We start from the raw sequence: 14,460 nt of genomic DNA, 5'->3' as shown, positions 1-14,460 counted from the left end.
GGTTCATCCTGTAGGCTGTGACCCTCTGGGGGTCTAATGACCCATTCCCCGGGGGTTGCTTAAGACCATTGGAAAACAGATACTTACATAACAATTCATAAGAGCAGCAAAATTATAGTTATGAAGTAACAACAAAAATAATTTTATGACTGGGGTCACCATAACATGAGGAGCTGTGTTACAGAGCATTAGGAAGATTGAGAACCACCTGAGCCCAGCCTGGACCAGCTCAGGACTGTAATTACAGCTACTTGGAGGACCGAGGCCAAGGATTATAAGTTTGAGGTTTGCATTGGCCACATGGTGAGGCACTGTTTAAAAATAAAAAAGCATAGAAAGGGTGCATTAAGGGGCTATAGCTCAGTAGTAGAGTGCTTCACTTCAACAGTGAGTTTGGGTTATGGCTCACTGTTAGAACATCTGCCTAGAATCTCTCCAATGAGGTGCTGAGAATATATATAGCTTAGTAATAGAGCATCTTAGAATCCCCTAAGGAGATGCTAGAGGGGCTAGGGCATGGCCTAGAATTCCCCAGTTGGGGCCTGGGTAGTGAGTGGCTCACTAATTGAGTCCCTACCTAGAATCCCCTAGTGAGGGGCTGGAGTGTGGTTCAGCGGTAGAAAGCTGTCTGAAACTGGAGAATGATCCACAATAGGAGTGCTTTTCATCTCAAGGGCATAAACAGCCAACTGCAGAAAGATAATGGGACACCAGATCACATGTAACAAACATCCAGCAGAAACAGACCGGGGAAGCCGGGAACCACAACAGTCTGCAGGAGCATCTGCCTGAAGATGTGGGTCCCAGGTAGATGGACTCCCAACTAGCCATTCCCACCACAGATATCATAGGATGAGAAGTAGCAGAGATACTTGGGAATGGTTCCCATCTCATCTGTATTCTAGGATACACTATCTTTCTTCTAAGAACTTACTCTCCTGGTCTTAAGGACACAGCATTTCCACTCTCAGGCTATTTGGCTGTTCTCTTTCACTTTTTCACAGGACTAGGGAGCCAGCTGGTGACTGAGCAAGTGGTCTTGGAGAACCGTTTAAGACAAAATGCTTGGGTTTAAAGTCGGGCTGGGCCAAGTAATTCCACCTCCAGAGCCAGGTTCCCAGTGACCTTAAACAGTACAAGACAACAATATTAGACTAGCTACAAAGCTGTGTGTCATCCTGGACTCCTTCCACCTTTCTGAGGAAGGAAGAAGTAAGGAAGGGAGGAAGGGAGGAAAGGAGGAAGGGAGAAGACAGAAAGGGGCGAGATTGTACGCACCTTTTATCTTAGCACTCTGGAGGCAGAAGAAGCAGGTGGGTCTCTGAGTTCAAGGCCAGCCTGGTCTATATAGCTAGTTCCTCCAGGATAGCCCAGGTGGGCGGGGGGAGGGAGGGAGGGAGGGGGGAGGGAGGGAGGGAGGGAGGAACAATGAGAGACAGAAGCAAGCAAGCAGCAGAAGCGTTATGAAAATCCACAAAACTAGGAAATTATAATGCAGCCACTCTGATTTCAACCACTTCTGATTTCAAGCATCCCTTCTGGTGACCTCGCGTTGCCAGGACAACAGCAGTTTTCGCAGCTCAGACCCCACAGCCCGGGCGTGCGCCTTACAGAGTCCAGCGTTTGTTGGAGGCATTTGGCGGAAGGAAAGCCGTACTCTCAAGTGTTGCTGGGAATTGGAGTCCAAGCTGCTGTAAAGTTACAGGCTCTCCTCTAGAGCTGTTGCATTCTGGAAGTCATAGGCAAAGCAGTACAAGGCCTTATGGGAGTTGTAGTCTCGGCATTTTTTTTTTTTCCTTCTCCAGGCTTCCGCGTGGCCGGCAGAGTGCAGAGCCCATTCCACTCAGGTTAGTGTTCCTCTTACTCTGGGTCCGACGTGCTTGGGACCGTAGTGTCACGGGAGAGCTGAAAGTCTTTCTAGGGATTTGTCACTCGCTTTTATGATTGTCAACTCGCGTTCTGGCCAGGATCTCCTAGTCGGGTCTCTTGCCAGGCCGCTTTGTTCATTTGGTGGTGACAGATCATCTGCCTTCTCTTGCCCCTGTTAAATGTGTTCTGGAGACTACTCTTCTGCCCTTTAGGAGAGTTTGCCACCCGGAGGCATCCCTGGAATTTGCTTTGTGGATCAGGCTAGCCTGGAACTTGGAGAAATTCAACTGCCTGTGCCTCCCTAGTGTTGGGATTAAAGGCGTGCACCACCACGCCTACTATTACCTCTGGGGTTTGCAGCCTGTCTGTACACAATTCTTTCCTCATCATCCCAGATATTTACTTAATTATTATACTTAATTTAGCATAAGTCCGGTTCACTCCATCAACTAAAAACTACTGATGTATCTATCAGCCTGGTTCCCTCCATCAGCTCAGGGCTACTGATGTGTTCTCCTGGTTTTCTGTTTCTGTGTGTGCCTGTAAGCTACTCCTTACAACAGCAACTCCCTTACAGGATTAGATGGCTGAGAACAGAGAGTGTATTTACATACCAGTCTGCATAAATGCTGCGTAGAAGGTGGCGGGTACTCTCAGGAGACAGAGATAAGCCAGGCAAAAGAGACAGATTTGGGGAGCACTTGAAAGGTGCCCTGCTAGGATCCTAAGTGGATCGTTTGGAGGCACCTCTGAGCCTGATGATTCTCAGGCTTGCTGGGCAGGACTTGGGGAGAAGTGGTGAGACACTGGTGTGGACCTAATCTAGGCAAGAGGATGGATAGACTCAACGGCTGAGGAGGATGTATTTCAAGAGGCAGTGTTCAGCCATGAGACATAAGAGAGTCCTGAGGGCTGCTTGTTAGGCTCAGTGATCAGAAAGAACTGGGCCAGAGGAAAGGTGTGTTCCCGGGGTACTCGAGAGCATTTCCGGGAGGAGCCATGGGCCTCCTAGGCTGTTAGTAAGCAAGTGCTAACATTGTTCACAGAACTGTCAAAAAGATAACTGGGCTGGATCTGCAGGTTGTTATATGCAAATCAGCATAAAGGAGAGTGAAGGAGAGGAGGTCAAGGCAGAGACCAGTGACCCAGACAAGCAGGCTGTGTCAGTGTTCTCAGTTGTGCAGGACAATCAAAGAAAGAGGGTCACTACAGAATGTAATCAGGCTCTGAGGCAGCAGGGAGGTCCAACGTCAATGAAGTGAATGTCGGGCTCTTTCTTTTTATTTAGTGTTTACTCTAGGTTGTGTCTCCTTTAGAACAAATGCTTCTGGGTGGCAGAAAATGAAAATGAAATTTTCCTTTAAAATGAAAAAAAATTAATTTAGTTTGCATAGCTAAATAGTATGTGAAGATTTAGGTGGGGGTAGCCTCTTTTTTTTTCCACAAAAGTTGGGTTTTTGGGGGGGATGTAAAATAAGTTTTTCATATATGTTTTGTGAAGGAAACATCACACCCCTGCAACTTTGGTCCCTCTTGTGGACTATTTGCCGTACTCAATAATGCAGGACATTGCGTGTGTACCAGGATTGTTTTGTAATCAAAGTCATGCAAAGGTCATAAAGCTCCTTAGAAGACAGATAATAGAAAATGATCACTGTTTCCTGCAATGACTTCTTCAAGATCAGAATACTTCTAGAAAACAACTATTCTAGGTACAGTGAAAGACAGCCATTTCATTCTAAAGTTTATCCCCAGATACAGTGATTTACTAGAATTCTACTACAGTGCTGGCTATGGAGTAGGTGTGAAGTGTCTGCATCTGGGGCCACAAAAGTATTGGCTGTGCTCTTAGGGGATCATAGCATGAGTTCTGAGGATGGACTAGGGACATTTGGAGAACAAGTCAAGTTTTGAGGCTCCCCCACAGGATGAGTGATCAGGGTGGCCCTAGACATCAGGGATTCTAGTCTGAGCATCTGGAAGGGCAGACCTGAGCCCCACTGCAGGACACCATTTGGTGGAAGGTGATGTCAGGGCTGAGATGCTGCTTACAGTCCTCAGTGGTCCTGGTCCTGTCCTCATGGAAGGTCCTGACAGTAAACAAATACTTGCCAGATTATTCTGATCATTGTGGTAAATCCCAGGAACAGCCTGACCTGTTCTGAAAGGCAAGAGGCTCCCAGATAGTCCAAGCTGGAGATGAGGCGGTCTGGGGGAGGGGCCTGAGCCTGGAGAGTTTTACTGGTCCATTATAGCTGATGACGTGGAGGAGATGCGGGCAGCTTCTGCGTGCCTGGAGGAGGGTACCATGCCTTCCAGGGGAAGTAATCAGGTCTTCATGCGGGTTCTGAGGTATCTTACCTCCCCAACTAAAATCCAAACATCTGTAGCCCTCTGCTTCTGAGTAGCAAGCTCTTCTAGGTTCTGGCCAGCCCTGGAATTTGTCTATGATCAAGGCTGTAGCAAGAGTAACCGCAAAACTCTGCTCCATTTCCTAAAACAGACATAATCCCATTCTGTCTGTGCACTTGCATGTCTTCTCCTGTCTCCCTGAAACCCTGTCATCAGGTTCTTATTTTCTTGGTATAGGAAGAAGCTGCCCTTCCCATGGGCTCCCCTCTCCACAGCCTCACCACAACACAGACTATCCGTGTGATCCACTTCTTTCTCCCCTCAGCTCCAAAGCGTAGACATCCTGAATGATCAGCTTCCCTTCTGGGTATCTTGTGTGGTCCCCTCCCCTCTTCTCTCGCATCAACCTTGCAGTGTAGACGCCCCAGATGACTCCCTTCTCTCTCCTCCACAGTGTAGACATCCCAGGCGACCCACTTCTTTTCCAAGATGCCCGCCCCGACGTGCTTCTCCTGTCACAAGACCCGTGCTGCCCTCCGTCGCCCACGCTCTGGGCAGGCGCTGTGCGGCTCCTGCTTCTGTGCTGCCTTTGAGGCTGAGGTGCTGCATACAGTGCTTGCCGGGCACCTGCTGCCGCCGGGCGCTGTAGTGGCCGTGGGTGCCTCTGGTGGCAAGGACTCCACAGTGCTGGCACATGTGCTGCGCGAGCTTGCGCCACGCCTGGGAATCACCCTGCACCTAGTGGCCGTGGATGAGGGCATCGGCGGCTACCGCGACGCTGCGCTGGAGGCGGTTCGCAGTCAGGCGGCGCGATGGGAGCTGCCGCTCACCATCGTGGCCTACGAAGATCTCTTCGGAGGCTGGACGATGGACGCCGTGGCCCGTAGCACCGCAGGCTCTGGCCGCAGTCGCTCCTGCTGCACCTTCTGCGGGGTGCTGCGGAGGCGCGCTCTGGAGGAAGGTGCGCGCCTTGTGGGAGCTACACACATCGTGACAGGTGAGCGTTGGTGCGCAGCAGGAATAATGCGGAAGAGTAGAGTGCAAGGAAGTGCAAGAGAGTGGGGTGGGGTCTCCTCTCTTACGGTCCCAAGAATTTCCACTCCCTCCTTTTTTTCTCTGGGTTCTGAGCGTTCCAACGCCCCCACTCCACTCTCCCAGGCTCCAGGGTCTCTATGGTCCCTTTTACATTTTCTCCTTAGAGGGTATCTACAGGGTCCTCTCATCTCCTGCTCCAGTGGTTCTCGGCCTCTTCTCCACTTTCCCTGTTATCCAGGGGTTCTTGGGGGCCCCCTCCTCCTCATGTAAAAATGCCAGGCCTGTGCACTCCTGGCTGGCCTCACCTGGCCATTTGCAAGAACAACAGCAGGCTGTAAGTGCTATGTTACAGCTCTGAAGGGAAAGGTATCCTGACAGTCGGGAGCCAAGGAATACCACAAAGTCACACGATAAATCTCACAGAAGAGACTGGTTGAAAGTGACACGGGAGATGGCTGCCTCTACTCCAGTGAGAAGCCCCGGAGGACTGAGCAGGGGACAGGCTAATATAGAGTATTTAACGGGAGGCGGTTTCAGGGTGAAGATTTCTACGGTAGGGATTGGCTTAATTTCAAGCCAGTTGGTGGGTTTTCTGGCTCAGGGATTGGTGGATTTCGGTAAAGTTTCAAACCAGGAAATGAGCCAAGACCCTTTTACCTTCTCTTCTTTGTCCCCATCCTTCACCTGAGTTCTTCTCTCGCAGGCCACAACGCTGACGACATGGCTGAGACCGTGCTCATGAACTTCCTGCGTGGTGATGCTGGGAGACTGGCGAGGGGTGGAGTACTGGGCTCCACGGGCGAGGGGTGCGCACTTCCCCGGTGCCGGCCTCTGCAGTTTGCCTCACAGAAGGAGGTGGTGCTATATGCCCACTTCCGCCACCTCCGCTACTTCTCCGAGGAGTGTGTGTATGCCCCTGAGGCCTTCCGTGGCCATGCTCGGGACCTGCTTAAGCTCCTGGAGGCAGCCAGGCCCTCGGCCGTGCTGGACCTCGTGCACTCGGCAGAGCGTCTAGCTCTGGCTCCCGCAGCAAGGCCCCCTCCTCCGGGCACTTGCTCCCGCTGCGGAGCGCTGGCCAGCCACAAGCTCTGCCAGGCCTGTGCTCTCCTAGATGGCCTCAACCGAGGCCTGCCGCGCCTGGCCATTGGCAAGGGCCGCCGTGTGCTGCAAGTTGAGCCACCACAGCCTGGGAACCCAAGCCGAGACACCAGTAACCCTGTGGCCCCACCAGGACCCTGCACCTGCAAGCAACCCAAAGATGAAGCCAACCCATGCTGGAACGGAGGGGACCGGGCAGGAGCTACCTGTGTATCGCAGAGTGACCTGAGCCCCGTGGCGGAGTGACCTGAGTTGTGCACTGTACATTGCCCAGTGCCCTGCAACTGTAATCTATACACTGTGAAGTGATTTCCCTTCAGTGCACTGCACTCTCGGACAGACCTGTTTCCCTGTGGAGTATCTGTACCCTGCAGAGTCATTTGAGCCCTGCAGATTATTGTACCATACAGCGACCTACACCTTTAAAGTGATCTGTGCCCTGCAACCTGAGCCCTGTGGAGTGACTGTACCCCATGGAGGGATGTGCCCTGTACAGCAGCCTGAACCTTGTACAACTATAGGGAGCCCCAGGCAGGCTACCAGGTCTAAGAGAGAAGGGACCAACAACCATGCATTCCTGCACACCTCTGTTGGTCTCTGTGGGCTCAAGTACCCCGGCCCTCCTTTTCTGTTTTCCCAAGTCAGGTAAACAAAGTCACATGATTAATAGGAATATTCACAATCATCACTATCCCCCTTTCATCCAGACACAGCTCTTGCACCTACGGGAATCTGAGAAAGTTTATTCTGAACCAGTTAGGACCTTCCATGGTCAGGTATGTGAATTGAGGCTGCCCCAGAAATACTGCAGTGGGAACAGTTATACAAACATTTACAGCCCTAGAACAATAGAAAGTCATTAACCAAGACATTGGTCAAATACGTCTGTGTGAACTTCAGGTAGACAGGTTACAGCCAAGCTGAAATCCCTTCTGCAGGTCTTAGGTCCTATCTGATGATTTTCTTAGCTTGTGGGTCTTTGGAAGCCAGTGGTCTGCTGAGCTGATACATTCCAAACCAAATTTGTTGTTTTCACATGGTTGTTGGGTCAGTGTCCTGGCTGGCTGTTTGGGTTTGTTGTTGTTGTTTTTGCCAACTTTACATAGGCTGGGATCATCTGAGAAAATGCTCCCATAAGATTGGTCTACAGGCAAACCTGTGGGGCATTTTCTTGATTGATGATTGATGTGGAAAGGGCATAGCCCACTGTGGGCGGTCCTGTCCCTAGGCAGGTGATCCTGGATGCTATAAGAAAGCAGGCTGAGGAAACCAGTCAGTAGCAATGTTCCTCCATGGCCTCTGCCTCAGTACCTGCTCTGACTTCCCTCAGTAATGGAGTGTGACCTAAAATGTAAGTTGTAATAAAACCTTTTCTCCTCAAGATGGTTTTGATTGTAGTGATTTTTTGTTTTTTTTGTTTTTGTTTGTTTTTTGTTTTGTTGTTTAAAGATTTACTTATTTTTTATTTATGTGAGTACACTGTAGCTGTCTTCAGACACACCAGAAGAGGGCACCGGATCCCATTACAGATGGTTGTGAGTCACCATGTGGTTGCTGGGAATTGAACTCAGGACCTCCAAACAGCCAGTGCTCTTAACCGTTGAGCCATTTCTCCAGCCCCTGGTTGTGGTGTTTTATTGCCATACTTATTGCAGCAATAGGAAAGTAAGAGTGTCCACATGTGGGTCTTCAACACACACATTGCTTTCCAGGGGACTTCATCTTTGCTTTGGGGTGCTTATATGTACCTTTTCATTTCTTCCCCATGGCAACCTCAAGGGACTACAGGGTTGTCACCAGTCCTATCTATAATAGGGTGACTTACCTTATATATAATATTAATATATTAATATATTAATATATATAATAGATTGCCATATGTATAATATATACAATAGACTCAAACACACACACATACACACACATTATGTATATATTAGACTGCCTTACCCACTCCTGGCATCTGTTGTGGGTGAGGAGAGCACCCCAAGCTTGAACTCTAGAGATAGAACTTGTGCTGAGTCTCTGCCTTAACCTTTCTACGGTGCCATTTCCTACTGTGAAAATGGACCTGTCTTGCCTTCACCCCCATCTTGGGAGATAAGAGTCGCGTTGTCAAAGTAGTTGACCGATCATACCCAGTTTGACGCTGCATACTTGGGATTGGCCACCAGGGGGCTCCAGGCTTCTGGCTGCTGCCTTGCCATATTAGGAAGTTGGGAGGCTGAGGAAACTTCTCCAAGAAGAGACTGGGTGGTGTCAGGTCCCACCTCCAGGTGCAGAGGGTGCTCCTTAGCCTCTGTGGCTAAGGAAGCCCTGTCTTCATGGAAGTGACCTGTTTGCTCCTTGAAAATAGGTCCCTATTTTCCTAATTAAGATAGGGCTGAAAGACAGAGGTGGATGCCCTTCCTCCATCAGGTTCCCCTGGGCTTATAAAGCACCAGGTCAGTTATTCATTCAGCAAATATTGGGCATCCCTTTGGTCCTCCTGCAGGTGCCAGGAAGCTACAATGGGCAGAGACAGGAGCCCCTCCACGCATTTACAGCCTGGGGGAAGAGGACAAGGTGCAAACAAATAACATTGGGTGATTGTGACTGTCACTTTTTGTTTTTATTCTTTTTCAATGCTGGAGATTGAATTAAGGACCTCACATGCCGAGCCACACCCTTACAGGGAGATTCTACATAATCTATCTCTGAGCTACATCCCCAGCACAAAGGTTTGTTTGTTAAAAATAGAATAGAGGGAAGGATGAAGAAACCATGAAGGAAAGGCCTCTGGGAGGTGACTTTTGAGCAGCGACCCACATAAAGAAAGTTGGGGGGCGGGGACGGGTAGGGGAGAGACAAATCTCAAAAGTATCTTGGGGAAGAGCTCCCTCTGAAGGAGGGAACTGCCAATTCAGCAGCTAGGGCATAGGAATAACCTTGATCTCTTCCAGGCATCTGCAGCGGGACCAGGTGTGTGGAATCAAGACTTGAATTTTATTCTAACAGCGAGGGCCAGTCTCTGAGTGCTTTTATTCCGGGTCCATCCAATAACCGCTCTAAAAATCCCTTGGCTGCTGTGAGGAAAAGTGGCTGTGGACAGGGTTGGGGGAATAGAGGAGGGGCTGGGGGCGGTTAGGGGGCAACTGAAGACTCTCTAGGCAGATTGCACAACTCCAAGTTTTCCCGCTTGTGGGGCTGGCCCCGTGCCAAGACGGCGTTCCTACCTGGTTAGTGCAGTACTATGAAAGTAAAGCTTGGTCAATACTCGTTTATGGTAGATGAACATGCAACCCAGTGAAGTAACTTGCTCAGGCTCACATAATTGTGACTCAGCGAGGGAGCAGGGGCTCTAGGTCCTTAAGCTGGAAGCCAGGGGACCCGCTTCTAAATGCATGCACAGCGGGGCGCCTCTTGTTTCTGGAGCATCTGTGCGACTCTGCCCTGTTCTTGGGCCTCTGGTATGAGAAAAGGGCTGTGTTCACCTTTGACCACAAGAGGGCGCTGTGACCACATCTGCGCACCAAAACTGGATCTCCAGCCCAGTCTCAGACAGCACTGGCCTCCAAATCTAGAGAGCCTTGGAACCGGAAGAGTTTCCACAAAGATGTTTCTGTTCTTGTCTTGCACAGACTCTGAGCATGAGACTGTACTGCAGCTAACTGCAGAAACCGCTCAGGACAGAGCCTAAAGGCTGGAGAGTAAGAAGAAAGGGGCCGGGAAGATAGAGGGAGGCCAGAAAAAGAGAGAAGAAATAAGAAGGAAGGCGCATACCACGTTAACATACTGACAGGTGTCGGTGAGGGTTGTGTCCTGTCTATTTAAGCAGAAAAGTGATGGCCTAAGGGAGACAGCCCAATTCCAGCAGAGAACTATGCAAAGTGATGCAGTCGTTGGCTGACTGCTGGAAAGCGTTCCTGGAAGAGGGAATGGCTAGCCTAGAATCTGAGACTGGTGGACCGGACAGAGGTGACAGAGGAGAGAGTGTGAGGGTCAGGGGTTGAGATGCAGAAGCAAGCCCTGAAGCTCTCCCAGCAGGGGATGATAAGAATCATGGTTGCAGACATTTCCTAACATCTCTCAGAGTCTGGGTCAGCCTAGGCTGCTGAGGAAATAACTGACTCAGCTCTGATCCCTGCCCTCAGTGGGCTCTCCCTCTGGTGAAGGAAGCGGGCGCAGGCACTGATGAGTCAGGACCAGGGTTACATGCCACCATTGCCATTATGAGACTTCAGAAGGGAGGCTAGAGGTGGGGCGCCCAGCTTGGTGTGGTACGTCATAGAATGCCGAGGTGATGTTTGAACCAAGACCCAGGAGCTGAGTAAGACTGAGGCCAGGAAAGGCATGAGAGAGGGAAGTGGTGTCTGGTAGGATGGTGGTGGACCCAAGAGGCACCTGTCCTTGTGGGAGGCATTGCTTCCGGTGCAGGAGGCAGAACACTGCCCTAGCTGGGAACAGGGCCTGCCAGGAAAGACTCAAGCCAGACAGGACTAGGCTGGGCATGTGGTTCAGTGGGTAGGTTGTGTGCTTAGTGTGCACAAAGCCCTGGTCTCCATCCCCGGCGCTATATAAATGGAGTGTGCTAGTACACACAACCCTAATCCCAGCACCGGGGAGGTAGAAGCAGAAGAAACATGAATTTTTGGTACATGGTAAGGAATACCAAGAGTTCTGAGGGAGAGGCCATGGGGACCTCCACACAGATTGAGGATCTGAACTAGAGAGAGAGTGGTCGGGTCATGCTGAGAACAGGTGCAAAGGCTTAAACCTGTTGTGAATCCTACTGTGAATCCTACTGACACCCGGTGTGTTTTAAAAATGTTAAAGAACTCCTGTGTGAGTTCAGAGACTATGTAAATAGGGGCTGGAGAGGTATCTTTTCCACTGAGAGCAAGTAGTAAGTACTGCCTGTTGTGTTTTCTGGACGAAATGCTACCACTGCCCTTGCAGAGGACCTGAGTTTGGTGTGCCAGTTGGTTGACAACATCCTGTAACTCCAGCTCCAAGGTCTAATGCCCTCTTCCTGTCTCTAAAGGCACCCATGCTTCTCTCTCTCTCTCTCTCTCTCTCTCTCTCTCTCTCTCTCACACACACACACACACACACACACACACACACTTTAAAATAAATAAGTCTTAAAAGATGATATAAATACAACAGACACCCCTCCTGATAAGCTGAGGGAACAGATTTTCCACTCAGGTGGGCTTAGCAAATTCTGGAGGGTGTTGGAGAGACCAGGGGCTTGCTGAGGCAGGGGGAAGAGCTGAGCATCCCGAAGGAAGCCTGTACCTCCCCTGCCCCCCATCCTCCCATGAAACACAGAGAATCCAGTCTTCCTTTTTAATGCAGTGGTAGGTATTTCATGCCCTGAACTCAGAAGCCTTCTCCCCTGGGACTTGACTTTGTTAGGCTTTTCTAGCTATTATTCCACAGTTTGTTTATTTGTGTTTTCAGCTGTATACTGTCTCAAAGCTGAGTAATGAGACAAATTTCAAGTCTGAAGAGAAAAAAAAAATGATGAGCACACCTAGAATTAGGTTTGAAGATAATCTCGCTCGTTCAGCCTGCTCCTGTGTGACACCATCATATGTACCAGGCACCAGATTAGTACTGTAGCTTCACTGGTTGACAGGGTAGGAAAGGCCCCTGCCCTCGTGAGTCCTCTGAGAGACACATTCCTTCTTTCTATGAGGGAGGAGGCAGAGGGTTTAGTGGCTGAACATCTTTCCTCATCAGAGCTGACACTCAAGTTGTTGGAGACAGACTTGTATTCTGAATAAAAAAGTAAATAATAAAAACCATGAAGGACATTCAACAGTGGTAAATGCTCACACGCAGTGTGAGAAGGGCAGAGACAAGAAGAGAACACACAGTTCAGAGAAGGTGATTGGAGGGATGGCATGGGCAGGGTGGTAGCAAGCATGTCCCAGGCAGAGGAAACAGCAATGACAAAGCCCCTGAGGTGTGAAGGGACCATCCATGTTGAGGACATCAAGGAAGCACAGGGGTCTGGAGCAGGGGACATGATGGGAATGTAACGGTGGAGGGTAAGGAAGATCGAGGTGCTGGTGCCTGGGGCGTTTGGAACTTAGTATAATTCCAGCAAAGACTTAGCTAGGTGTTAGGCAGCTTTTGACAAGGGGCTGTTTAGAGCTTTAAGATCATAGCTGCGACACAGAGAATGCTGGGAGACAGGGATGTGGTCAGCAGTTGGAGACCACCCCCAGCTTTTGACCTAAGCTGTGAGGAGACAAACATAGTTTGGGTTCTACTGGGCCATGGAGCTTCATCAGTAATAAATAGGAGATAGCACAGCCAGAGGCATCAGAGGGTGTCCACCACCATGAAGGACGCCCGGTGTTAGCAGGCATTAGCAGCTACAGATAGCTGCTGACTATCTAGAGATGGAGCTGTAAAGATGGCCCAGTGATTAAGAGCACGTATTGCTCTTCCAGAGGACTGAAGTTCAGTTCCCAGCAACCACCTCAAGCAGCATACAACCACCTGTAACCACAGTTCCAGGACATCCAATACCCTCTTTTGGATTCCATAGATACTTCCTCTGCCAGAACGAGTCTGAGTAATCAGAGAGCCACATGAGTTCTAGAGCCAGAGAGGGACATTGAGTCAGGAGGGCTAGGACTCAAATTTGTCTCCTCACCTGTGAAATATGTGTCAACATGTGTAAGGAGAATTGAGAGTCCCTACCCCCACCTCTAAAAGAAATCAGACCTGTAGAGGCAGGAAGAGCAGAAGTTCAAGCTGCGTAGAGAGTTCAAGACCAACCTGGGTACTTGAGACACTGTCACAAGCAAACAAACAAACAAACAAGCAATCAGGAGTCTATTGGACCCCCAGAGGAAATGCAGGGGTCAAGGTATGTCCTTAACATACTACCTAACCCAGCACCTGTCAACATAAGGTCAAGAGTCTGGAAGTACTGCCAACTTTAGAGGTCTGGAATCTTCCCATGGCCACAGACTGCCTCTCCCACCCCCCACTCCCTTTTCCATAGCCCAGCTGGGCCTCTTATCTCCTCTAGGAAGGACTCCCCTTCTGAGGCACATTTCTGGGGATGCTGTAGATGCACACCCATAGCTGCTCTTCTGTCCCCAAACACCTGTCCCTCCCAAGGCAGGTCTCAGCACCAAGCCTTCCTGTCTTAACGCCTCCCTCATCCCCGACATCATCCCTGACCATCTTCAACGCCCCTGGCTCAGCATCAACGCAGGTACCTTCTTGGCTTCCTTGTTTTGGCCACTTGCCAAAACAGTGCCCTTGCAGGAACCTGGGCATCAATTTCCAGTCATTTCCAGTACTTCCTGCCTCATCTGAGCATGTGTGGTCCTGAAGATGATCTGGGTGAATTCTCTCAGTAAACCAAACCAAACCAAACCAAACCAAACCAAACCAAACCAAACCAAACCAAACCAAAACAAACCAAACCAAAACAAAACAAAACAAAACAAAAAACATCCAAGCCTTTAGACAGGCATGTCCTCCGCTTCCTGCCACCTGACCTACGCCCCACAGAGAACCACACCCTTCCCTCTTCCTTCCCTGGACAAAGGAATGGGCGTCCTTCCTCTTATCTGGGGTTAATCTCACCACTTACCCGGCTGTACCGTCCACTTGATATTTCCCAACTACAGTTGGGAAGAGCCCTTCATGTAGGTTCAGATCCCCATGTGGCTACATGGCTTTGTGCAACCCTGAGCAAGTGAGCTCTGACTTCATCTTGACTTCCTTGTGTAGTACAATGGAGGGTCAGAATGACAGCAGGATGCTTCAGTTCTCACGCAGGTAGGGGAAGGATCCAGCGAGTTAACTTGCTCAACACGCGTGAAATCCCATTGGTCACATAAGCAGAGTGCTGATGCCGTTGGCAGTTTCCTGGGGGTGACCAGAAGAAAGATTCAAGATAGCTGTGGGTTTTGTACACTGCTTCCTTTAATTCTCAGCTAGGTAAACTTGCAACTTCCTCTCAACCAGCCTCAGTTTCCCAATCTATAATCCTGACACAAGATAGTGTCTACAGACTTCCTACGGCGCCCCTTGGGTTTCCATTCTTTTCCAGATATAGTGGCCTTCCTGTGGTCTTGCATGTGCCAGACC

General features: G+C 49.9%; 1 protein-coding gene and 1 long non-coding RNA gene across 2 annotated transcripts; one reads left to right on the top strand and one right to left on the bottom strand.

Moving 5' to 3' along the window:
- Positions 1-53: 53 nt before the first annotated feature.
- On the bottom strand, positions 54-1,328 carry LOC114637547. The gene is made up of 3 exons (XR_003713765.1): positions 1,279-1,328; positions 935-1,125; positions 54-689 (listed from the first exon to the last, which is right to left on the bottom strand). It is a non-coding gene; the product is annotated as an uncharacterized LOC114637547 (long non-coding RNA).
- Positions 1,329-1,755: 427 nt separating this feature from the next.
- Positions 1,756-7,737, top strand: Ctu1 (cytosolic thiouridylase subunit 1). Its single transcript, XM_028785811.1, has 3 exons — positions 1,756-1,847; positions 4,676-5,218; positions 5,960-7,737. The coding sequence occupies exons 2-3, from the start codon at positions 4,711-4,713 to the stop codon at positions 6,598-6,600; spliced, it is 1,149 nt and encodes a 382-aa protein (XP_028641644.1). The 5' UTR covers positions 1,756-1,847; positions 4,676-4,710; the 3' UTR covers positions 6,601-7,737.
- Positions 7,738-14,460: the final 6,723 nt, after the last annotated feature.

Source organism: Grammomys surdaster, unplaced genomic scaffold (genome assembly GCF_004785775.1).
Source record: "Grammomys surdaster isolate TR1022 unplaced genomic scaffold, NIH_TR_1.0 125349, whole genome shotgun sequence".
NCBI classification, from domain to species: domain Eukaryota; kingdom Metazoa; phylum Chordata; class Mammalia; order Rodentia; family Muridae; genus Grammomys; species Grammomys surdaster.
The sequence above is the reverse complement of the archived record's forward strand: the minus strand, read 5'-3'. Positions and strand labels throughout refer to the sequence as shown.